This window comes from Mesoplodon densirostris, chromosome 7 (assembly GCF_025265405.1).
Source record: "Mesoplodon densirostris isolate mMesDen1 chromosome 7, mMesDen1 primary haplotype, whole genome shotgun sequence".
NCBI lineage: Eukaryota > Metazoa > Chordata > Mammalia > Artiodactyla > Ziphiidae > Mesoplodon > Mesoplodon densirostris.
In genome coordinates this window covers 50,490,501-50,517,662 of record NC_082667.1, presented here as the reverse complement: position 1 = coordinate 50,517,662, position 27,162 = coordinate 50,490,501, and the positions used below count along the sequence as shown (strand labels likewise).

Genomic DNA, 27,162 nt, shown 5'->3' with positions numbered 1-27,162 from the left:
CCCAGACCAGGGCTCGAACCCATGTCCCCTGCATTGGCAGGTGGATTCTTAACCACTGCACCACCAGGGAAGCCCCAGCTCAATTTAAAAAAAAAAAAAAAAAAAGTTACATAAAAGAGAGCCAGAATAGGAGCACTTCCCACAATCTCCACACCTACTCCCATGTCCCAAGTCACATTCTTTCACCTGGATTATAGCAGTGATCTCCTTAAATAGTCTCCCTGGTACTGCCTTTGCCTGTTTATAATCTACCCTCAACAGGGCAGCAGGGTGATCTTGTTAAAATGTAAGTAAAGTCACTCCTCTACTCAAAACCCTCCAAAGGCTCCAGCTCACTCTAAGTCTAAAAACCAAAGTCTTTGCAATGGACTCCAAGGTGCAGTGATCCATGCCACCACTCCCCTCAAACCTTTGCCCCTCACTTTTTCATTTTGTTTTAGCCTTGTTGGCATCCCTTTGCCTTGAGGCCTCTGTGCATTCTGTTCCCTCTCCTAGAACACTTTTCACCAAAATACATACACCATTCACTCTGTCACTTCTCTCAGGTCTACTATTAAATGACATATTATCAATGAGGGCCTCCCTTAACCACCTTATATAACATATCAACACTCTACCATCACTGCTTCCCTCCTTGCCCAGGTTCATATTTTCTACCCCTCCCATGCTAAATCAATTCCATGAAAGTAAGTTGTTTTTGTTTTGGTTTTTTTGTTTTTTGGGTTTTTTTTGGTATGCAGGCCTCTCACTGTTGTGGCCTCTCCCGTTGCGGAGCACAGGCTCCGGACATGCAGGCTCAGCGGCCATGGCTCACGGGCCTAGCTGCTCCGCGGCATGTGGGATCTTCCCGGACCGGGGCACGAAACTGTGTCCCCTGCATCGGCAGGCGGACTCTCAACCACTGCGCCACCAGGGAAGCACCCTGTTTTGTTTTTTTAAACTTTGTTCACTGCTATAGTTTCTGTGACTAGAACACTACTTGGGACATAGTAGGTGCTTGATAAAAAAATGAATACCAGTGTTGAGACCCTCATTTTATAATGAGGAAACTGAGGTAAGAAGAGGTTAAATAACTTGCCTAGAATGCTTTCCATGTTGAAAGCAGGGTCTTAATCTTTGTCTTCTATACCAGTGCACTTTTTTTTTTGGCTACACGGCATGCAGGATCTTAGTTCCCTGACCAGGGATTGAACCTGTGCCCCCTGCAGTGGAAGCACAGAGTCTTAACCACTGGACCGCCAGGGAAGTCCTTACCTGTGCACTTTCTACTCCAAACGTGCTGAAAGTATTTCACAAGTTTACAATCAGGATTAAATGTAAATATGAACATTGGTAAACTTTACAGAATTTTAGGCCACATACAAGTTGTTAGTTCTTGTGGTTTCATCTTTAAGATCAAAGTCAGAAAGACTAGCCTGTTTCCTCAAGCTTATTTTTATATAGATGTGAAAATACAACTATTCTCTGGGAAGCCTGAGTAAATTCCAAGTATTAAAATTTAGATAGTCTGTCTTATGTTACTAATATGTGGTTTCCTGCAAGTAATGGAAATAAGATATTTTGGTTCTTGAAATCTTCAGAGGTGAGCACCTGGCCAAAAGCACAGCCACATGATTGTGGTTTAAAAAATAGCTCCAGGTTTCATCTCTCAGCTGCAGATGTGTTTGGGCGTATATAGATAGCATATAGCAGGTATAGTCTGCCAGTCAGAAGATGTGAAATAATTGAGTAAATTAATGACAGTGATCTTCAAGTTTTTTCAAAACACTGATTTCCAATTTGCCAAAGAATTGTGTATCTGAATCATTACATTGCCCAAATGAGAAACACAATGACCTAAACATTTAGATATTTGGGGAATAAACCACATTTATAATTTTCTTCCAGTGATCTATACTGATTTGTATATGAATAAGCATTTAAAAATTCTATTCGCGTTTGCAATTTGTTCCATTTAACTAATGGAAAAAACCAATGCGCAAGTTGACATAAACTTGTCAAAATTCCCTTAATGGCAAAAAAAAAAAAAAAAAACACTTAAGAGTCAAAGTTTCTCCTCCAACTGGTGGTATTTGCCTCCCAGTCTTTGCTGCTTACGACTAACTAGGTCATATTAGAATCATATGAAATTGCCAATATCTGACTGATTTTGACCTAAAAAACACAATTTCACATGGTTCAAGTTAATATTAATAATAGAACACTTAAAACCACAGGATATATAAATTCAGAAGAGAAATTCCTGCAAATACATCTTTTTAATAAACGCGTTAAAAGAGCAAAATTGAGTCTCATACCAACTGCTGAGAAGCTATTATTGGACAAAAACAAAATTATAGTAAGTGATTTTGCAAAGCCCAATATTTATGAATGTTAAAATGTTAATGTCAAATAAGGTTACAGATTGCCTATGCTCAGTTAACTAAAGAACACCATGCCAGGGAGCCCAAAGTCATAGTGCGATTCCTTTTTATCCTGTTAACTCTACCATGCTCCATGACCCACTGTACTCAGTCTTAATCCAGGACATTTGTCTCTCAAATGCATATCACAAGGCAGAGTGAGAGGCAAGAGGTGAAGTGGGGATGAGTTTCAAGAAAAGGTGCAAATCCATGACTCCTGCAGTGGAGGTGAGAGACATCTAAAAGCAGATTCCTGCACCTACCCTATAGTAAATGCTCAATAAATGGTGAATGAATGAATGGGTGAATGAATGAGTGCCTTACTATTAATGCATAAGTAGTCTCATTCCTAATTATGAAGGATAATATTTTAAATGATATCTCTAAAAAAATAGAACCATATAATGTGTTTTAGCTGGAAGGTATCTTAAAGATATCTAATCTAGTGCCCATATTTTACAGTTGGGAAAATTAAGGCTTGAAATTAAATGATTACCCCGAGGTCACACAGCTTCTCAGTATCAGCTGGGACTAGAATTTGACTCATGCTTCTCAGTGTAATACTCCTTCCAATATATGATAGGATAAAACATTTTTCTCACCATTAGAAATAATTAGCATATAATTTTCACATCCTGAATATAGCAGAGGAATCTTATTTACTGTTATAATTGGAGGAGGCCTTACTCAATGTAGCCTCATATTTTACAGAGAAGAAATCCATAGTGCAAAATGTTAAACAATTTGTCTAAGGTTAGCCAGTTAGAGAATCAACATTCAAACTCAAGCCTCCAGATCCCCAAATCCAGAGCACACTTCATGCTGAAGGACATTAGTGTACTTAAAGCTTGTATGCTTTTTACATAGTTTGATGGCATATGATTGTCCAAATGTGGGCAACAGGAAATGTTTATTTATTTACAAGTACATGGGAAAGCAATTTCTATTCACCTTTTTAAAAAATTCTGTTACAAATAAAAAGTTAATACATTCATCCTTTGCACACAAAATACATTCTTTTTACTTTTACTCTAAGTATGAATTATTTCTTAATAAAAACCAAAGCTACAATGGACGGTCAAGTGGTTTGGCAATTTGACAATGTTTTTTCAAGAAGGAAAACCCAAACTTTAAAAGACAGTCGATATATGTAAAAGAAATTGTATATTAAAAGTGCTCCTGGGGCTTCCCTGGTGGCACAGTGGTTGGGGGTCCGCCTGCCGATGAGGGGACGTGGGTTCGTGCCCCGGTCCGGGAGGATCCCGCGTGCCGCGGAGCAGCTGGGCCCGTGAGCCATGGCCGCTGGGCCTGCGCGTCCGGAGCTGTGCTCCGCAACGGGAGAGGCCACAACAGTGAGAGGTCTGCGTACCGAAAAAAAAAAAAAAAAAAAAAAAAAAAGTGCTCCTTCATTGAATCCTAGAAGATTGAGTGCTGCTCTCCAGCATGATTTGTAGCCGCCCTTTCAAAAAATGTGGAGGACTTGGAAATTCTCTATGTGATAACAACTCCATTTCTACAAGACTGAAGCAGTCTTCATGAAATTGACTATCTAAATGATAGGCTCATAGAAAAATTCTTATAGCCATATTAGGATGTTAGCCATTATTCAGGAATGTCCTAATTGACCAGTTGATCTAAGATTATAAGTTGCATACTCTAAGTAGGATTTTAAGAGGCCCTGCTTAAATGAACCCAAGTGACTTTGATTTGCTAGACTAATTAAAAGATGTGAAAACATATGCCCACACAGAAAACTTGTACACAGATATTTATAGCAGCATTATTTATAATAGCCAAAAAGTGAAAATAACCCAAATGTCCATCAACTGATGAATGGACAGGTAACATCTGGTACATATATACATACAATGGAATATTATTTAGCCATAAAAGGAAATGTATTGATTCATGCTATAACATGAAACATGGTATAACATGAAACTTGAAAACATTATGCTAAGTGAAAGAAGCCAGACACAAAAGAGCACATATTATATGATTCTTTTTATATGAAATGTACAGGATAGGCAAATCTATAGTGAGAAAATAGATTAGTGGTTGCTAGATTATGGTGGGGAAGCAGGGAGAGTGATTGCCAATGGGTACAGAATTTCTTTGGGAGATGATGCAAATGTTCTGGAGTTAGATAATGGTGATGGTTGCACAACTTTGTGAAAATACTAAAAAAACCACTGAATTGTACATTTTAAAGGGGTGAATTGAATGGTGTATGAATTATATCTTAATTTTAAAAAGAGAAATGCAACTTCATTTTAAAATATTTTGCTCAGATTCCTACTCCCTCATCCCCCTTTTTAATGTTGAGTGAAGTTTTCACACAATCACCTTTCTATACAATGTTTTCAGCTAATTGCACTCAGGTCATCATCAGCTTATATTTCTAACAGGCATTTTATTAAAAAAATACATGAACACATAAGATATGATACAGCATCCTGTTAATATCTGCATATTAACATTTAAAATCAAGTATTTTGCTTGTGTTGAAATAGATTTCATATTCAGATGTATTCAGATATTACTGAGAGCCTATGCTTGAAACCAACAACCAATTAAGAGTTGAGTTCATATGATTCCATGATGAACATGTTTGTTCAAATTATGTTTACATTTTGATCAAAAGAGATAGGAAAAGGGAAATCAGGGATTCTCTAAGTCTTCATAAAACAGCTTCTCTAAATATTTTAACTAGCTGCTGAGAAGACCTCCAGAATTATATATTTTGTATTTTATTTCATCCCTATACTAAAAGTCATGCATTAAAATGTATGCAACAATATATATGGGCACACTTTTTCCCTTTAGATGATCTAAAAAAATCTCAACCCTTTATTATCTGAAATTTTAAGCAAGTTTTTTTTTTTTTTGCTGAAAATAGCAATTTTACTCACACACTTACATTTATGTAAGTGTATTTAAGTAGCTCCCTTACATATCAACAAAGAAGCCCCAACCTTCTGGTATATCTAGAGGACACTTCAGTGAGCAGAAATTAGAAGCCAGCATTCCAGTCATTTGAAATTTTCTACAACAGGAACATGAAAGCCCCAACATACCTTAAAGGGATAAAAGGGTTCACACACAAAAAAATTTTTTAATAAATCAATTGACATTCATTGTCAGGGAGCCTACAAGAAAGTGCTACTAACATTCTGCAACTGTATAGGACAAGAGACTATATATTCTTAATGATTACTTTCCAGAAAGCAGTATGTTTAGCAGCTGTTTTTCAGAGGGCTTATCAAGTTTTGCTATTGTTATTTAATCCAGGCATAACTGTGTAACCTTAAACAAAAGCTCTGTACCATTCAACCAACTAGTGACAAATTATCCTAGCAAACCAGATTCGTATCTTTTGTTATTCTGTGCAGGAATTTTTGCTTTATTAGGCATTTGGTATACCAATTTTTATTTCAGAACTTAGTGCACATGTAGAAAGGGAAAGGAACCCTACTAAATGTAGGTGTTGGTAATTACGTCCATCAAATAATGTCATGTATGAAATTACATCCTAAAAGCAGTTGACAAAACTGGGATTCATGACTCCATTTTTACCAAGAAGAGAAAACAAGAGCCACATAACCAGAATAATTCTTCAGAAGCATACTTGGTTATCAATTATATGTTAACTAAAGAAGAAAATACATGGATAACTGAAGAGTTAATCAAAAGTAAGATTGTGATCTAAATCTGATATCAATAAGAAGCTAAGAATTTATAAATACCTATCCTGACATTCCCCAAGGAAATAATAATTATCACCTTAATGAGCTTTTTCTGTCAATTAAAAAAAATTGAGGCAGAAGGGCTATAATAAATGGCAAACATGGCCCTTTAAAAAGAAAACAGGATCAACCCATTTTTCTTCTAATGGAGAATGGGATCAAGAAGAGAGAGGTTCAAATTGCACTGTGAGGTATCTCAGTAATAAGCTTAAGTTTCCTGATAATGACTTTACGACCCTGGAACTGCCCACTGGGTAGAGAGAGAGAATGCCTTTCTTGAAGTAGGTAAAGAAGTGGAGTCTCTTGGGTAACAGTTATGCCCTAAGGCAGAAGAATGGATCAAATGAGTGATTTTCTTTTAAGGCCCTTTCAGAAATGGAGTTTTTTTTTTTACGTCAGGAGGATTCCTTGTTTCGTTCTAAGGATCTGTAGTTGTATCAGACCATCCAAAGTCTGCTCTTAATCAAGGAGAAAACTAATATTTGAGTGTTTACTGTTTACCAAGCATTTTCAATTTATCTAATTTTTACAATAATTCTGACAGGTATTATTACTATTAGTCTATCTTGTGGAGGAGGAGGAAACTGCAAGAGATTGTGCTTTGCATAATGTTATAGCTAATTCATGGGAATATTAGGACACCTCACACCTAGCCTAGTGTTCCCCCTTCTAAATACCTCCCTACATCACTCCCTGAAGTGTCAAAGTCACAACCCGCCAAGGGAACTAGAACACAATACCTCTGAAAATTCTGCTTTAACTCAGTAGGAAAGTAAAATTTTGACTCTTGCATTTCACAAAGTCAGTTAAAGAAGAGGGTAGCTTTTGTGCTCTGACTTCTTATCCAAACGAGTCAAAGAAATTCTCACCCAAACTGAAGTGTTTCTCACCATACTGATGCAAGACCAATGACTTTTTTAGAAAGACCAATGAAGAGCCATCTACCAGCCTTGCAAGGATGCAAGTTACCTTGCAGGTGGAATCACCTGGGTAATGGGCTTCATTAGCAAATGTTGCTTATAGTTATCTCTGATTTTCAAATCAAAGACCTATATTTTGTTACTTTCTACATAAAGCAATTTGGCCTCCGTTCTTTTAAAATTATTTTCAGATCATGCTTTTTCAAGAGAATCAAACCGAGTAACCAAATGTCATTTGAGACTTTTCGAAATAGATTTTGGGGCCTGCTTTTTGCCAGTGACCACCAGCCCATCTGTGACAGGAGGTGCAAAACTTTAAGTTGGTAATTTATGGGATTTTAACCGAAGATTCCGCTCTGCTAAAGAGGCCTATCCTGAAATCCTGAAGAAATACCAAGTACTCACTAACACTGAGCTTGGCCTATGTTTGGCAAGTGACAAATACATAATTTCCATGATTTCATGTAGATTTCAACTTCTACTAAAACAATACCTTTTTAATCTTTAACTCAAGAACCAGTTTGTGATTTCAACAGGACATCAATGAATGGACTTGGAAAGCAATCCCAGCCTAGGGCATAACAGCAAGCCAGTCTCGACCTAATGACATGTAACCAAACTCCTTCCTGGAGAGTGGGATGCACTTTGGGCAGAAGAGCAAAGCCTTAAAAAAAAAAAAAAAAAAAAAAAAGCTGTGGGTCAACAGATATTTAACTGAACATGTTATGAGAAGCAAAGTACTACAACATAGAATTTTAATAGGTCATCTGGGCCACCCCAACAAACGCTGGGATCTTCTCCACATCATCTTTGCCAAGTTCTTATCTAGGCTTTGCTTGACAGAGGCAGCCCCTTCCATGGTGAACCAACTTTTTGAGAAAGTTCTCCCTGACGTGAAGTTCAAATCTGTGGCCCTATGACCTCTATTCAGTGGGCCTCATTCCACCCCTTTGAATAACAGAGTCTTGCTCTAATGTACTGTGTTCCTCTCTCTTTCCCAAGCTAAATTTCCCTAAATCCTTCAAATATTCTTCAAATGTCTTAAATTTTAAACTCCTTCACCATCTTTGTTATGCCTCAATTTGTTTTTAAACTATGGCTCCCCAAAATGATTGCAGTGTTCCCATGGGTTTAGGAAAGGAGATGAAGTATCATCTCTCTTGCTCTAACATTATTAATGAGCTGTTGGAAGGGATGATAATTTCTTAATTCAGTATGCTCTCTCCCCAGTGTGAGAATGTAAGGGAAGCCAGTTTTCCCTCCAAACACAAATAGGCTCATGTCACAGATATGAAACCCAAAAAGAAGGAAAAAAAAAAAACCAAACACATCCCTCTCTTATCCCCAAATTAGTGTTCAACCACACACTGCTTACATGGAGTACATTTTGTCAGAAGGATGAGATAACACATGTTTTTTCACTGCTTTTCATTTTCAAGTTAAGTCTCAGGAGGACTATAGTTGCACTGAAACACATCTGTCAGGGCCATGGTTGAGGAGAATAAGTAACCAGTTGAAGTTAAAAAAAAAAAACTCTAGAAAAAAGAAAGGGTAAAACCCTAGAAGAGCTCTTCTACAGGCTAATAGGGCAGCAGTCCCTAAAGTACTTATGATTATGAAATACAGAGTTCTGCAGGATTAAGAAATAGAAAATGTCTATCTTTAAAGCTATTGGTTTGATACGTGGGGCAAAAAATTAAATAGTTTTTTCCTGATTATAATATGATCTCATTCACGTAGCTTAGTTTATTATAAAAAAAAGAAGTTTTCATTTTAGTCAGAGGACCAATTCAAAATCACTTGCAACTGGTATTTATTCAGAAAGATTCATTAACTGAAACTTGATGCTGGATCTAGAAGAATTATGGGGTAGCTTAAAGGGCAAATGAGGCAAATCATGATCTAACACTGGATGTCACCAGTGTCCTCCAAAGACATAAATTCATAAACAGAAGAAGAAAGAAGAATCCAGCCTTTGGTTAAATTCTGCCTCCTCTCTCCAGCAAGTCTAAATTGTTTACAGGAAATAGCCCTAATCCAAGTGTCTTATTTTGGCCAGTGATTTTTACCTTTCTTACCAAACTCTAACTCAGAAATTGACACATTGTCAAATCAATCCATTTCACTTTCATTTTTAGTTATTTTCTTTCCTCTTTACTCAGGTAGAGGTGCTAACATGAAATGACTTTAAAAAAAAGAAGGAAAAAATGGCTAGGAAAAACTAATGGCCTACTCTAAGTAATCCACAGAAAGGATAACTGGCCCCATATAATCAAATTTAAATGTTAATATAATTCAATAGATCTAACAAAAGCACATAAAGGACTAAAAAGCCTTGCATAGGTAAAGGACAAAGCATAAAATCCTTTGAGGATACAGTCTAGACAAAGCCATAATATCATTAATATAAGCAAACTACATGATTTCACAGATTCCCCAAATCTGACTATATGACGGATATGATGTATTGTAAATTGAAGGAAAGTTCGCCATATATTTAGTAACATTATTAAAAAAAAGAAAAAGATCACACCAAAATGGAGGCAGACATGGACTCTGGTAGTCTTATGAGTCAGATCAAGCCATACTGAATTATGAGAAAGCAACCCTCTTTTTCACCCACCATTAAATGAGAATTCATTTTTATTTAAGAAGGCTCATCTTAGCAAATATTGCCAAGACAATAAGGACTAGTAGGCAAACCAGTAAGTTTAGGTCCTGGCTTGGGTTAAGATGGCCACATTTAATTAGTGTCCTTTCTCAAGTTCTATTTGATAAATTTCTGTTTAACTGAAAAAGCTCCTCTTGGCGCTAAGTTGTTTATTCAATTAATATTTATTGAGCACCTACAATATTATCAGGGCTTGTTCTCAAACTTGAGATACATCAGTGAACAAGTGTCCATAAGGCCTAATCTAGAATTCATACAACTAAGAGAAAAAAAGAAACAAGGCCCTACATTCTCATGTGTCCCTGCTGATGTGCCATAGATGGGTGACTGTAAGTACAGAAAGGCTGGGAAGGGTAACAGGGAAGAAAGGGGCCAAGAGCAGAGCTTTCTAATACCCTTCTGAGTTTGGCCAAGAGTAGATAAAGGAGACTGAGCCCTAGGAAATAATCTCAGAATGCAAGAGTGGCCCTACAACCTGTTATTTTACAACTAAATTTGTCCAATCTAACAATGTTCTATTTTCTAAGTTCATAAAGCAACTTTATTTTCAACACACTTGCTTCTGTGAGACAAAGTTGAGTCATGATGTGCTGGGGACTTTGGATTTTTGCCCTAAATGAAAGATAGTAAACCTAAACTTAGGGACATTTCCTCAACATTTAAAAAGAGTTCTTCTGCCCACTTTGAGGAACTTTTCTGAACACCTTTACTTGCTGGCTTGGTGGGGAAAATGGGGAGGGAAAGGCAACCATGATAAATTATTTTGTTTGGTGTTTATTAAAATGATTTTTCTTTCCTATAGAGATAGGTTCTAAAATAAAAGCAATTCAAACTTCTGGGATCTCTTTCTCTTACCCATAGGATCAGGACAAGCATGGTGAGGCCAACCATAAGTATCAGTCCCTTAAACAATATGTATAGTCCCCATGAGCAGATAGGTCGCTCTGAAACCTACTAAAGAAATGCTAGAAAGGCTTCACCAATATTGCGTCTCTACATGACTCATTGCTTTAAAACTCAATAGCTTTCACACATCAATATATCAGGACCAAGACTGCCACCATCTACAGCAACAGTGGAATTATGTATCATATCCTTATCCCATTACTCATCCCTCAATTATACTAAGCAGCAAGCTACAGAAACATCTGACAGCATCAACAGCAAATACGTTTAATTACTTTCCCAATTTGCATTTATATCAGTGAACAAATTGGAAGGTATCAAAGTATGGCACTGAAGAAACAGTAACACATATTCAGCAGCATGGCTTCCATTTTGAGTTCTGTTTTTAAATTGGCTAAGTAAAGGCATATATACCTCCATTTGAATTGGAGATTTGTAGTAACACATGTATATAAGGAAGGGAGGGAAGGAGGGGGATAAGAAGGAGAGGAGGTAAAAAGGGAAGACCAGGAAATAAAGGAAAAGAAAAAGAAACAGGAAAGAATGAATAGTCATGAGTCTGAAAGTAACATTACTACAAGGAGATGACAAATGACTACTCAATCTGCTGCTACGAGCAGAATTTTTCTAAGGTTATCATTGTAGATACAAAAATCGTGAGACTTTTCATCTGTTGCTATTCTCACTTACCGTACTAAAAACACCTACAAAATCCTAAGCCTTGGTCTGTCCAAGATGGATAGTACCAGGAAGTAAAAGACGTGACCTGCTATCAAGGACTGTGCTCTGCTTGGAACTCTGCACGGCAGTCCATTAATCCACAGTATTTTGGTCAGATCGGGTCTGTTTTCTCACACTACTCATAATGTTTTAGAGCTCATCTTTTATATTAGGGTATCCACCATTCTCTCTTTTTTTTTTCCATTTTTCAAACTTTTTCATTTAGTTAAAGGGCAGGAAAGAAGGGAGAATGGAAGAAGAAAGTGGTAGAGATTTAGAGGGGAACAGGAAAGGAAAAGTATTCTCTTTCCCAACAAATCTACCCTAGAAAAGGTGATAATGAGATTTTGAGAAAGACATGGACTTCCCTTTTTTCTTTTTTTTTTTGTTTTGTTTTGTTTTTATTTCTATGAAATGTATTTAAGGACATCAATGTACTAAAACGTTTGGTCTGTGAAAGAGTGGAATCATTAGCACCAAAAGGAGTCATGGAGCTTGTATACATTAATAATGATTGCTACTGTTGTCACGGGTAAAGGTTTCATTTCATTTTTACATCCCAAAGTTCTTGAAAGTGCCCATGGAAAAGAGAAATAACACTTTTCAAAATCTCCATGGAGCCATCAGCACGCACCAGAGACAGGACTTGGCGTTCCCAGTTTTGGTTTACCTGGTAGACAAGAAAACCAGGGCCCCCAGAAGCCCTAAAGAGCAGCCCCCACATGCACCCACTGACGTGCAGGAGGGATCCCTACAGTACGTCTCCCCCTGGACTGTGTTCAGGAATGCGTTTTACTTGCTTTTTTAAAAAAAACAAAAGCAACATGCTCTGCAGGTCATGGAGCGCCTAGTGCAATTTTCTCCTTGATCCGACTCCAGACTGCAAAAGGGTGAAACCATTATATGTTCTGCTAATGCTGGCCTGTGGACAAGGCCCTTGGCCTGCCATGCTTTGTAAGCTCAGGAGCCCACAGGAGTCAGAAGGTACTAGAGCGGGACCCATAGTCATCGCCAGATCTCCCCAGCAATTGGTGGCCCATCAGGGCAACTGCTGATTCCTCTTGCTTCTCCTTGCCTCAGCCTTTAGTTGAAATTACAACAAGTCAAATAGCTGATACTTTTCCCTTCTCCAGGTAAGGGTGAGGATACATTGTTCACAAGTGTGTTCTGCCTGGCTTCACTGATGAGGCGGCACGCCAAGTCAAGGAAGAGTTTCTCCACGTTATCGGATTCCTTGGCCGAGGTCTCCAGATAATACATGTCCTGAGCTTCTGAGAATTCTTCAGCTCTCTGCTGGGAGACCTCTCTCCTTTCAGCCAGATCAATCTTGTTGCCTAAAATAGCGGTAAAATCAAAGAGGGAATCGTCATTTGACTTTTTTGCAAGTTTGGAAACATCAAAATTCAACTCCGTATCTGAAGTCAAACCAGAGAGATGGGCAAGTAAAGCAAAACCAATGTGACTGTGATTCCTGGATTATTTATTTTAAAATACCAATGCCATTTGTAATGGCAAAGAACTGGAAACAACCCAAAAGCCCATCAGTTGGGCACTGGCTGAATAAACTATGTCACATCCATAGTTATTTGGAGCTACTTAGCACCGTAAAAAGCAATAAGGAATATCTCTGTAGGCTGCCATGGAATGAGACATTAGGATATATTGTTAAGCAAATAAAGCAAAGTTGAAAAAAGTGTATATAATATACAATTCTCTAAGAAAAAGGGATGAAAAAATACACTTTATTCTTATTTTTTTAATGGAAGACTAAAACAAAATTTTAATTTTAAAGATAATGGTTACCTACGAAAGGAACAAGTTTGAGGGATGAAAACCAGACCTTTCTAAATATATTTCATTTTATAGATTTGACTTCAGAATCTTATCAATGTTTTACACGATTACACAATTAATATGAAATTAAATTTAAAAAGCAATTCCTAAAGTTGAAAGCAAAATTAAACAAATGAACCTGTTTATCATGAAGTGGCATAACCACACAAAGAGGAACTATTTCAGGTGAGTTGAAGATAATGTAACCAGTAATTTAACCATGTATCCCCAGTGGCACATACCCTAAGGACAAAAAGAATTGAAGGAAAAAATCTTGAACTGTCGCAGTGATTATCTTGTCGGTGGTAGTGTTGGCATCATTTTTCTGGGGCTGCTATACATGTTTTAGGGGATAAAGCAAATAAGTAATTATGCCAGTGGCATTAGGACAGGGATTTTTAGCATGGGAGAATGGAAATACAGATATAAGATTAATGAGGTTAAGTAAAATTTCTGTAGTCCTGAATTACAAATGGAAGTATCAGTGTGAATAATTCATGGTGTTATTTTATCTTTAAAAAATTTTCTACTTCTGTTTTGGAAATCTGACAAAGGTGATATGTCAACTGTGTTACTTCCCAACATTGCTCATGGTAAAAGTGACCGTTGATTGATAAATTCCATCCAGCCTGGGAATTCTATGTATGAATTATAAATACCTAATAGAAAGCCTTAACTTTTGGCTTCCCTGAGTGTGATGATTCTTCATCTGAAGAGACCCTGAAAGTTAGGCCTGTCGGGTTGTTACAAGAGAGATGGGCTCCTATGGGGCATTGAGGCTTCTAGCCAGGGCAGATCCTGCACTTGCCTGAAGTGAACCTTTTCCCTTCACATCTGAACTGTCCCGGGAGGTCCTGGACAGCTCTGGACTGCTATGAGGGCTGCTTCCACTGAAGAGGAATGCTTGATGCTGGCTTACTACTAAGCTGTGTTTCCTGTCCTGTATCCTTCTAAGTGACTGTGATACCATGTGGCCTATGGTAGTCTTGTCAGTCAAAATGTTTCACAGAGCCTAATGAGACAACCCCCTGTGGATGCTACAGAATTCACCACATACGCACACACACACCAGCTCTGTCCACTGAAAAGCCTAAAAGCCATCACCTAGTAAAGACGATTCCTATCACCTTGGTTGTAGCCTCTAAATACAACTTCCCATTGAAAAGAAACACTGCTTCCTGAAGAAATGGCTAATTCCAGGTCTGGGGCAGGAAATGCACTGGATGTGCCTCGAACACTTGTCATCCCAGAAATCAAGAAAATTATCAAAGATTCCTAGGTCATGTCAAAAGGACTCAGGAGCCCACTTGAAGAAGCTCCCACTGTCAAAGTTGGAACAACTGAAGCATCAATAATAATAATTACAAGGGGCTAGAATACATCAAATATATTTAAATCTATAGCAATATTCAAAATATAAACAAACTTCAATAGTTGCTTTTGGAAATCTAGGGAACCAACTCATTACTTTGGAAAGTAATAAATGGAAAAGAAAGAATCAAGCATTTTTCTTGACTGTCCTATGAGAACAGTACCTTGTAATACCAACTATAAAGTATATCTGCTAAAACGAAAAACAAAACCTAAATCTGACCAGGCTCTAGATTTACCTACATATCTGCCAGAAATTTAGGTGATAGAGGAACATATCAAATGACACCACCAGGGTGAAATAACAAAATTCAGACTTGAAAACTCCACAGGACAAACAAATGCTTTAACAAATAAATTCCCAGGGAGCAAAAATGGAGGGATAAGCTACAGCTAAAAGGAGAATCAAAAGACATAAAAATTAATTACAACATACAGACCTTATTTGGATCTTGATTTGAATAAATTTCTGATGGATGAGTCAATCAAGGAAATTTGAACATTGCCTAAATTTTTGATGCTATTAAGGAACTGTTAATATTTTTTAGGTGTGAAAATGGCATTGCAGTTAGGTTCTCTTTTTAAAAAATTTTTATATCTTTTATAGAGATACACACTGAAATAATGTAAATTGAATTAATATGACATCTGGGATTTGCTTCAAAATAATCTGAAGGGGAAGGCAGACAGAAGAGATGGGGAAAAGATAAAATAAGATGGGCTATGAGTTGTTAATTGTCAAATCTGAGAGATGGGTATATGGGTGTTCATTATACTGTTTTCTCTATTTTGCTTATGTTTAAAATTTTCCATAATAAAAAATATTTTTAAAGCCAGTGCTGGAGCCGCATAGCACAGGGAGAGCACCCCTCTTTGTGACCACCTAGAGGGGTGGGATAGGGAGGGTGGGAGGGAGACACAAGAGCGAGGAGATATGGGGATATATGTATATGTATAGCTGATTCATTTTGTTATAAAACAGAAACTAACACCATTGTAAACCAATTGTACTCCAATAAAGATGTTAAAAAAAAAAAAAAAGGCCAGTGCTGGGACCTTCCTGGTGGTCCAGTGGTTAAGAATCCACCTTCCAATGCAGGGGAAGCAGGTTCAATCCCTGGTCGGGGAACTAAGATCCCACATGCCACGGGGCAACTAAGCCCTTGTGCTGCAACTACTGAGCCCGTGTACCATAACTACAGAGCCCACGTGCTCTGGAGTCCGCACACAACTAGAGAGAAGCCCATGAACTGAAACGAAAGATCCTGCGTGCCACAACTAAGATCCGATGCAGCCATAAATAAATAAATAAACTTCTTTTAAAATAAAAAATAAATAAAAAGGTAGTGCCGGGCTTCCCTGGTGGCGCAGTGGTTGAGAGTCTGCCTGCCGATGTGGGGGACACGGGTTCGTGCCCCTGTCCGGGAGGATCCCACATGCCGCAGAGCGGCTGGGCCCGTGAGCCATGGCCGCTGAGCCTGCGTGTCCAGAGCCTGTGCTCCGCAACGGGAGAGGCCACAGCAGTGAGAGGCCTGCGTACCGCAAAAAAAAAAAAAAAGGTAGTGCCTCTTTCATACTGAGCTGACTGATCATGTCCCCTCATATCTTCATCTAACTTCCTTAGATAGAATCCCAAGTAGTAATGCTTTGACTCATGTTCTCAAGGGCTTTATGTCCAAAATGGAGGTCTTTCAAGCTCTTCACAGCAAAGGTTCTCCAGTGTGCAGGAGGGTTTTCAGGACCGAGCTAATGCTCATAGAGAGGCAGATACTTAACCCAGCAGCCTGAAGGAAAAGTCCAGCAATCTGTTACAAGGCAGCACATTACAGTTGGATAAACACAGGCTTTGAAGTCAGTCTTACCTGCTGAGTGACCTTGGGGAAAGAACTTCACCTGTCTGAGCCTTGCTTTCCTCATCTGTAAATTTGGGATCATGACACATAATATGCCTAATATGATTCCTGGCACATATACACTAGCTATAACGCTTTCTATAAAGTGTTTAACTTACTGTTAACCATGATTTTTAACTTAATGTTTCTGAGGTTCTCTCCTGGATTTCCAAAATTCAGGTCTTTCTAGAATATACAACAATGCTCCTTCTTAGGAAGAAAACTTTGTTTTTCTTTTTTCTTTTTTCTTTTTTTTGGCCACACAGCACAGCATGCAGGATCTTAGTTCCCTGACCAGGGATCAAAACTGTGCCCCCTGCAGTGGAAGCTCAGAGTCCCAACCACTGGACTGACAGGGAATTCTCGGGAAGAAAACATTTTAACAATCAAATATTATTAACATTTTTCCATCACCAGTAGAGGATTTTTAACAATCTAATCTGTTTCGCCGCAATTTCATTTTTAATGGGTGCATTTGTCACCACACAAAAAAAATGGTTATTTTCTGCTTTCCCCCCATACTAAATAGAGGTTCTACCCTCCTACAAGAGGAAACAAACTGTAGAATTTCCCTTATTCTTTCTGAAAATTAGAATTTTTCAAATCAGTATAAATGTAAGAAGGGAAAAAATTAACCAAAGTCCATTTTTTAGGCAAAAAATAATTGCTTCAATAATGAATTCCTTATCAACGTAGATATATTTTACTTCTAGACCAGCAGTTTCCATGGCCTAGATTTTTTTGTAATGTTTAGCAGCCCACATAACTTTCATGGCAATCCACCTTCTTCCCTAGAGACTGCACTGATAGGAAAATCAATCAGCAACATTTTCTACTTTACTTTTCTGAACCATCACCATGGGATAGGATCTATTTCATTTTCTCTTCAATTTCATTTAGAAGAACTGAATGTTGACCACATGAATTATACAGGAAGGTACCAAGGCATGTGGCCTTATGTGGTTATAAATTCTCTGAGGCTCACAAATCAATGTCCCTCCTCATTAGTCCTTACTTACCCACTAGCACAGTGATGACCTTGTTGCTAGCATATTGTTCTATCTCCCGCAGCCACTCAGGAAGGCAACGGAAGGATTCCTCACAGGTTATGTCATAGGTGAGGATCAAGGCATTGGCGCTTCGGTAATAACTCTGGGTGATGGACCGAAATCTCTCTTGACCTGCTGTGTCCCAGATCTGGAGCTGTAAAGGCATAAGAGAAGGATCAGGTTGGTGAAGCAAAAAAGAAAGACAGCACTGCCTTGCTTTAGTTTAGAAACAGAAGCACCTTCACCCAAATAATTTCATGGTTATTTTTTGCCCTAAGAAAAAGGCACCTACAATTTTTTTAAAGATTTGTTGGGTGAGCCTGGTTAAAGATAGGGATTCACTTTGATTTTTTTTTTCTTTGTTAAATTATTTTGAGTTTCCCCTTTATTCTTTTTTTTAAAGGCATTTAGATTATTTTTGTATAACTTCATTTAAAAAGTGAAATTAGGGTATTTATAATCTACTTAATTTTTATTATAAGCCTATTTCCCATAAGAATTGCTTTTTTTATCTGTAGACTCTTCATTGCTCATATCTTTAATTTTCCATTTTGTTTATTTTCTAAATCAGAAAGTATATTCCTGTGTCTTTTTTTTTTTTTTTTGCGGTACGCGGGCCTCTCACTGTTGTGGCCTCTCCCACTGCGGAGCACAGGCTCTGGACACTCAGCGGCCATGGCTCACGGGCCCAGCCCCTCCGCGGTATGTGGGATCTTCCCGGACCGGGGCACGAACCCGTGTCCCCTGCATCGGCAGGCGGACTCTCAACCTCTGCGCCACCAGGGAAGCCCTCCTATGTCTTATTAAAGCTTTACATTCATATAACATATTTCAAATGTTCTCCTTTTGGTCATAAGCAATCCCCTCTATTCTTTATAAAAAAAAAAAAAAAGACAACCAAACTCTTGAGCACTTACATGCCAAGCTCTATTCTAAACACTTTACATAGAATAACTCACTTAGCCCTCACAACAACTCTATGAGGTAAGTACTATTCCTGTATCCATTTCTTACATGAGGAAACTGAGGCACAGAGAGATTAATTAACTTGCTCAATGTCTCACAGCCAATATGTCCTAGAGCTGATTCAACCAGGCAGTGTGGTCCCAGAGTCCCTGCTCTTAATCATAATGCCCTATTACAAAAGTCAGGATCCAGGGCAAGCTGTCACTGTGACTGTTGGCATTTCAGTCAGCAACTGGAGAGGGGAAAAAAAAATCCATTCAAATGAATATATTAAGGTATTATCTTTGTTAATGAAAACAGGAACAGTGCCATGGCAGGCAAAGAAAATACTTTCCCTCCACCACTTGTAAGCTCTGTGACCTTGGGCAAGTCACTTAATCTCTTTGGGCTTCGGTGGCTTCTTTATAAAAAGAGGTTAATAATATGCAAACCTGCTGAAGTCATTTACCTGATGGTTCTAATAACAAAGAAGGCAAAACACTTCTCACTTCAACCTGAATTTCCCTGCACAGAGCAGACCTCTGAAAGAGAACTCTTCCCCAGAGCGACTGCTGAGTGCAGAACAAATCCGAGGCCTTGAAAAATCACACCAACAACAATCTTCCCTTCTAACTGCATCAATTTCACATGTCACAAAATGCCTTCACCCCCATTAACAGAACATCATTTCCTCAGGGGAGACCTTCTGGAACCTTCAGATTAGGCCAGATTCCCCATCCCCACCCCCAAATAATCTCTCCTGCAACCTACCCTGCAATTCTCCCTCACAGCACCTGACACACTTGAATCACTTAGTTACTTGTAATAACTTGTTTCAGAACCGTCTTCCTCACTAGACTGAAAGCTTCATGAGGGGGAAGTTGGGGTCCATTTTACTCTCCGTTATCCCCTATACCAAATCCAGTGTTTGGCAAAGAGTAAATGTTCAAATATTTATTCACGGTCTCATTTCATCCTTACAACAACCCAGTGAGGTAGGCAAGTTTATGCCTCTCTTTCATTAACAGGTTACTCGCAAGGCTGGGACGCAGACTCCAGGCCTTCTGACTCCCAGGAGAGGACTCAGTCCATACACCGTGCTGCTTTGCTGCCAGAGACTGATTTAAATGTACATCTGCATCCAAAGAGGATGAGGCAGTTGGTATCACCCTCTGCTCAGACCAGTTTAGCTGATGAGTGACCGGTGGTCCCTGCCACCAATCAGCGGCACACAGGCTCTCCTTTGATTTGGAGTCACAGCTGCCCTTTGATGATGTACATGAAAGCCTGTGTATGCTGAAGGCGACCATACAGATGTTACAGCTTTTGCCAGGACAAAAGCTACTTCTCTTCTCTGCCTCAAACCTAGGGACATGGTTCCCCTCTGCCAAGCTGTGTCTTAGAACAAGAGACTATTATTTTAATGCTGCACGGAGCCTCGAAAAACACTTGTGATTGGATTTAATACTGCCAATCATTAGAAATCAGTATGTTCTCATGACTGGCACATCTTGAGAACAGCTCTGAGAATGAAAACCACTGAGATATTTTCTAGAATAGTGATTGTATGTCTTGGCTGAGATGTAGGCTGTTTTCCCAAAGGGGCTGCCTGTTTCTAGCCTTATGGTTAATTCCTGAGGAGATCCATATTCCACTGCCTTTATTATTCAATGGTTTCACTATTATTATTCAATGGTTTCACTATTCTCTCTGCAATTCATTTGCTCTTTTTCAGCATTTATAGATCATTAACAGATGCAGAACACTGTGCTAAGCACAGAGAGGATGCAAAGATAAATAAAACACGGTCCCTGATCTCAAAAAGCTCCTAGTACAGGGAGGATGAATACATAGTTGACTAACCATGGTAAGATATGAGATGTTTTATTAAAGAGGGGCCAGCAGGAGAGTGTCTCCTGGTGTTAGTCTTATGTCCATGAATATGTTCTCAATACCACTGCCCTGGGCTTTCTAACCACTCTCACCTCCAGTATGGGGCTGCACCATTGTCTACTCTCTTCTTTGTACCACCACTTACACCTCTATTGCCTCACTGCTACAAGAACGTACTGCAATCATTGGTTTACTACTATGTCCCCTTGTTAGACTAGGTTCTCTAAGGGTAAGGGTTGCCTTATATTTAACCTTATACCCCTACTGCCTTCCTAAAACAGGCCATGGTACGTGGTGGACACATTGGAATGATGCCTCACTGAATGAACAAAGGATGGTGGAATCACAAAGGAAGGATGGATTCATTCTGCTTAAATGATTAGCAGAGTATTAAAGAAGATTTCACAGATGAAACGTTTCAGCAAGATGACAGTAAGTTACTAGGGAACAAAGATACTTTACCTAACACAGTGCCTGGCACAAAGCATCCACCCTAATACAGGATGGCTGGATAAATGAAAGGATGGACAGATGGCTGAAAGAGGAAATACACATGCATACTTTCAAGACTTTCCTATCTATGCAATATATACCTGATGAGAGAAAAATCCAGCAAATCTTCTACTTCTATTATAATTAATCTCCTAAGGTTAAAATGTCATAGACTGAGCTTAGAGTTTTGCTTATTACTCATTAATTTATGATAGGCTAAAAAAAAATCAGTGGTTAGGAGAAAATTCTATATAAGTTTTAATTATATTTTCTACCCAAGGTCACCTTCATAATACAGACCACTTTAAGAGAAGGGCCTCTTCATCAACTTTGCCTCTACTGATTGGGCACTAAGACTTAACAGCTATGAGAATCTTTCTAACACCTTTGCTTAGTTGCCTGTGATGTTGGGAGTCATCCTAGAAAGAATGGGACTTGTAGGAGAGGCTGAGGGTGGATGATGAGCAGTCAGGAGAGAAACCAGGGTTCTGGTCCTGCCCTGCCACTTGCCAGGTGGGTGATCCTGTACAAACCACGGGTGGATTCTCTTTCCATTGGCTCTATGGGGCCCTGAGAAAGCCTGCAAACTACTAGCAAAAAGACACTTAACTCTCACCAAGAAGAGGTATTCAGTTAATGTTAAAGAACACCAACAATAATAAGACAACAACTGCTTCCTTAGTGAAGCCTGGGCTGCTCTCCTCACGTGTCCAAGTGTTAATGAGACCCTTGGACTAATGTGGTTGAAGAGGGTCATTTTCTATCTTGATTCTACATATACGGCTAGAAAAAATCCCAGGCAAATTAATTATGACTGGATTTCGGAGATGACCCAACTCTCACTTCTCATAGACGAAGGTCCAGAGGCCTAAAGTGATGATGGGAACGGGTACTGTGCTGTGATACAAAGATAAGTAAGATATAAACCTTGTTCTTGGGGAGCCTGTGGTCTCGTGGTAGAGTTAGATGCTATAAAAAGATGGATTTTAGCTGAGTATAATAAGTACTTAAAAACAAGGTTATGGTTCACGGAAAGTGGCATAAATGTAATACCTAAATCTGGGGATTCAGGAAGGAAAAATAAGCCTGTTCTTTAACAATGGGGACCATTTCTTATTCACTGCTATCTATTCCCAGGGCCTGGCATATGGCAGGCATGAACCTTTCTGGTCAAAGGAATGAACTCATACATATATATGTATATAAATGGGAAACCCAAATATCTGGAAATACAATGCCTAAAACAGAAGTTATCTTAACCCAGCTCCTTGGGATGGCACCACCTGCCTCTGCTGGAACAAGAGAGAACTACAAGTGGCTCTTCCTGCCGCCGCCTCTTGAGTGCACACTCCTGGCTCCCTTCTCTCCCCACCCAGCTCCTTCTCACCACCCCAATGCACAGTTTTTCTGACCTTTCCAGTTGGCATTTATGTGGATTCCACACCCTGCTTTTACTTTCCAGAGCCCCCAGCTCTCCATCACTATTGTATTTGGTGTAGATGTCTTTGCAGTAAAAAAAAAAAAAACCCTTTGAAGAGTCAGGGCTGGAAGAGACACTAGAAAAGATACTGTCCCCCACTCAGAAGCCTCATCCTAAACACATCTCTGTATGTCTGTGACATGCTGTAAGAGCACCCCAGAGCTTCTCTGCCCTTCCTGAGGCATCTGAAGGTGGGAGTGCAGGTACCTATGGGAGAAGGATGCAAGTGACATGGACTCAAACTTGGGATGCTGGGGTTGGGATCTGGCTGGAACTCTGATGCCATGGTTCTCACTGTGCTGCTGATGCCAAGGTCATCCCTTTCCATGGGACTCAACTCTGAAAGATCTGACCGTGGAATTTCACTAACTCTGAGGGGCACAGTGCCAAAGATCAGTATCTCTACCCTCCTTCCAAGTAATTTAGTCTTTTTTTTTTTCTTCTTTTTTGGCCATACCACGTGGCGTGTGAGATCTTAGTTCCCTGACCAGGGATCGAACCCATGCCCCCTGCAGTGGAAGCACAGAGACTTAACCACTGGACCGCCAGGGAAGTCCCCCAAGTAATTTAGTCTTACTGCACACTTCTTTCCATCACCTCCCTCTTTCCTTGCTCCGAGATAATGGGCTTACTATGCCTTCATTCTCCCCTGCTCTCAGAGCAGTAGAGACCCCTGCCAGGGAGGCAGTGGGGTGCACTGGCCCACACAAAACCGCTTCAGATCCTGCCTACCTCCCTTGCTAAACTGTGTAGCTGTGGATAAATAAGTCACTCAACCTCTCTGAAAACTATAAAATGAAGACAATTTACCACTTACCTCACAGAGTTTACAATAAGGATTAAGTTAAATGTAAAAATAGGTAGCAGGGGGATTGATGCATATTAGGCACTGGAAAAATACTACCTCCCTTCTCCTGTTACTGAACTCAGACACCATAGCTCATACAGGTACCAAACCATCCAGAGGCCACAAAGGGGACGGGGCAGATCATGGACCCTTCCTGGACCCCTCATTTAGTATTTCTTCCTTACTAGGGATAGGGGTAGGGTGGTAGACAGAATAATTCTAATAAATGATTCATACAACAGAATGACCCATAGTGAATGTAGGAATCGGGGGGCTCTTTCATGAAGCTGCTATTAAGAAGAAACAGGGAGCTCAGGTCCATGCTCTGTGATGACCTAGATGGGTGGGATGGGGGTGGGGGAAGGGAGGTCCAAGAGGGAAAGGATATATGTATACACATAGCTGATTCACTTTATTGTACAGCAGAAACTAACACAACATTGTAAAGCAATCATACTCCAACTTAAAAAAAAAAGAAGAAGAAGAAATAGCTCTGCATAATGGCCCAACTCAAGAGATCCCCAAAATAAATTTCTTCCTTGTTTTTTTTTTTCTGGCCATGCCACACAGCATGCAGGATCTTAGTCCCCTGACCAGGGATCGAACCCATGCCCCCTGCAGTGGAAGCACGGAGTCTTAACCACTGGACCACCAGGGAAGTCTGACATGACAAGAGACAGGACAAACTTGCCTTAGCTCTTCTCTCGCTGTCTTCCCATTTGTAAACACATCACCCATAACCCCTTCCTGCCCCTATAAATGGAAGAGAGGAACTCTGTTTGGAAATAAGCTGCCATGGCTGAGTATGTTATTTTCAGTGTGGGTTTCCATTAGGTGATTTAATAAATGTTATGAAAACACTACTTCCTCTCACACAACACAATGAAACCCTATTGAACACTTAGTATCTTACCTTTACTTTTTCACCATTAATCTCCACTGTCTTAATCATAAAATCAACTCCAATTGTGGCTCCTTGTCCTGGGGGGAAAAGACCCTAAAGCAGAAATAATAGAAAATAACAATAAGCAAATCTTTCAATTAAATGAGATTCTCCCCCCACCCCACTCCATTACTACCCATCGCCAGCTCCTTCCTTTGGCTGAGTTAACTGGTAGAAGAGAGAACTCTGGTTAGTGTCATGGGAACCCTGTTTAATTTAACTTTGTATATATATTTTGAGGGGAGGAGAAAGGAGGGTGCATGGGGGAGAGAGAAATGCTGAAAGAAGAAGGAAGGGGAAAGGGGGACAAAGAAAGGAGGAAGCAGACAGAGAGGGTAAAGGAAGAGAGAACTGGGAAAGGACGGGGGACCTGACTTCAAAGAATGAAACAGAAAAATCAGACACAAGGATAAGACACGGAGCTGCAGGGATGAGATTGGGATGGTCTGGGTGGGGGCAAAATGGACAGGTGCTCTAAAAGGTAAGATCAAGGAAGATTAAAACTGGCTATTAGTCTAGGGCATGGACAGCCATGGGGGTGAACAACCAAGATGAAAAAACAAACAAGAACTCAACACAAGAAACGTGAATGAGACAGTGATCCTTTGAATTTCCGTCTGCCCTGAGAGTGATAACTATTTCTGTACCATACAGATATAACTATATGAGATCAGGGCCAATGACCCTGGGAAGATAACTGAAGAAAAGCAGTCATCCAGGGAGACAGTATAGTAGAAATAGCACCAAACCAGGAGGCAGCAGCCTAAGGATCTCTGAGTGACCTTAGGCAAACCAGTCCTTCTCTCTGGTCTGATGTAAGTATTTCAAAACAAAGCTTTACATCAAATTGGAAGCTGAACTAGAAAGGTATGATTTTAGTAAAATTACATGTATAATGTAATTTACTGTCACATAATATTTCCCGTAAGCTTAGGGAGGGAGTTGAAGTGGGAAGGAATTCTATCAAGAAAGAACCCTTCACCTAGTTTCTCTTCCCTCTTCACATTCATACTCCAGAATTTCCAGAAATTAAAGTAAAATGGACTTCATTAGCTCTGGGAGCTAAGACTGGGGCATCTTTAATTAAGTCCATTCCCTAACAAGAGAGTTCTTTAATTAAAGTTTGATCTTAAAAGACTGAGCATCAGACCAACAGAAACTGTTCCACTGAATGTCTGCAAAAGATGTAAATATAAACATTCATAACTTTGCTTACAAATATTGAATCAATTTTCTTCTATTTTGGTTTGGCTCAAACACAAGGCTGCCAAGCTTCAAGTTTACAGCTCCAGCTGTTTTTCAGTATAACAAATGCCAAAAAAGAAAACAAATCCTTCCCAGTGTCTCCCTCATCATTTTGTTCCCCAATTCCTCATGCCTCAAAAACAGCTGAATCCAATTCATTTTAACTGTCAACTAAATAACAAAACTAAACATAATCCTGTCTATGAAATATGAACTTTGGGGGGAGTTGAGGGACTGGGAGTGGTAAAAAGTAAACAGAAAAGAAAAATAAGGGGTGGTGTGCTTATTGGTAAAAATTACTGTTTAAAAATCAAAGAATTTTTACCCCTAATGACAAGAATTATGCTTTTAAAAAGAAAAGCCAGGGCTTCCCTGGTGGCGCAGTGGTTGAGAGTCCGCCTGCCGATGCAGGGGACACGGGTTCATGCCCCGGTCTGGGAAGATCCCACATGCCGCAGAGCGGCTGGGCCCGTGAGCCATGGCCGCTGAGCCTGCGCAACTGGAGCCTGTGCTCCACAACGGGAGAGGCCACAACAGTGAGAGGCCCGCAAACCCAAGAAAAAAAAAAAAAAGCCAGACTCCTATGGTCTCAGAGGTTAGAACATGCAAAAGATAAAAAATATCACACTGTGAACCGGAAGATCTGGATTCTAATCCTAGCCTTGCCACTGACATGATATGAGATGCTAATAAGTCATTTCATCCCTCTAAGACCTGAGTTTTTTACCTATAAAATGAGAAGAGTGGGCTTAAAAGTCTGTAAGGGAACTTTCAGTAATTAGACAAGGTCAAGGGAACTTCTGACAAAGGGACTGAAAACTTTACATCTCTGCAGTCTTGTCCTCCTGCCAAAAGCAGAAAGGTTACTAATGGTAGGGGGAAGTAAAACCAGTTGGAGTTTCCAATATTACGCCATGGCGGTTGACTGAGCCCAGATGCCTGTCAGCTTGTTACTTTTGATTTCACCAGGCCATGGCTTAGTAAAAAGTCCTATTCTGCGTTCATTATCATGGGAAAAACCTTGACATTTCCAAAGGTGACTCTCTGCCCTCAAGCTGTTTGTGTTATCCAATCTGTCTCTCCAGTTTTCCAGAGAACCACAGACTGTCAGAGCTAGAAGGGGCCTTGGAGATCACAGGGAGGCAGGAAGCCTCAGCAAGGGGGCGGAATTTCCCCAGGCTCACGGGGCAAGAGCTGGGACGAGGGCCCGTGTCTCCACTCTCGAGCCAGTGTTCTCTCCTGGGCACCAGGTTGCCCTGTGCCTTAGACAGAAGAGCTATTCTCAACCTTCCCCATTAGCACTTTATGAAAATGCAAGATGCATGCATGATAAATCCTGAAAAGGATGCCATTCATAATTTTCCAGGAAAACACAGAAGAAGGTCAACCTCAGAATGACTTCCCACTCATTTCTGTGTGAAATCAGGTATATAATCTCTGGCAGTAACTCTCAAAAGGGCAGCCCCAAAGGGAACTTGTACTTAGAACAAACGATAAGGACTCAACCCAGAGGGAACATTTAATTTAGTTCAAATAGTCCTTCACTGTTCTCATTTCATTCCCGAGGAATAGATTAGAAAAATCAGCATATTTGGTTCTAAACCAAAACGATTTGATCAGTTTTCTGGGAGGAACTGAGAGGGCATCAGCAGGGAGCTTGAGGGGTTTAATTTGAATTTGAGTTTTTAAAAAGTTAACATTTAGGCTTAACTTGACATCCAGATTCATTTGTTTCCACCTTTGGATTATTATTAATGAGTAATCTATTTTTTTATCTGATAAGCTATTTTTGATACTGCAGACTGAA

General features: G+C 39.6%; 1 protein-coding gene across 2 annotated transcripts in view; it reads right to left on the bottom strand.

Moving 5' to 3' along the window:
• Positions 1 to 6,135: 6,135 nt before the first annotated feature.
• The window catches only part of RAB30 (RAB30, member RAS oncogene family), an 81,735-nt gene continuing 60,708 nt past the window's right edge, over positions 6,136 to 27,162 (bottom strand). The window contains exons 3-6 of one of the 2 annotated variants that reach the window (XR_009533033.1): positions 24,081 to 24,164; positions 17,481 to 17,664; positions 8,444 to 12,699; positions 6,136 to 7,732 (exon numbers count right to left, since the gene is read on the bottom strand). Coding sequence is in view for 1 of the 2 variants with exons in the window: in XM_060104857.1 (XP_059960840.1) it covers positions 12,449 to 12,699; positions 17,481 to 17,664; positions 24,081 to 24,164 (519 nt within the window). In the remaining variant the exon portion in view is untranslated. Of the gene's footprint in view, positions 7,733 to 7,771; positions 12,700 to 17,480; positions 17,665 to 24,080; positions 24,165 to 27,162 lie in introns of those variants that run through there. The other variant, XM_060104857.1, reaches the window with a different exon arrangement.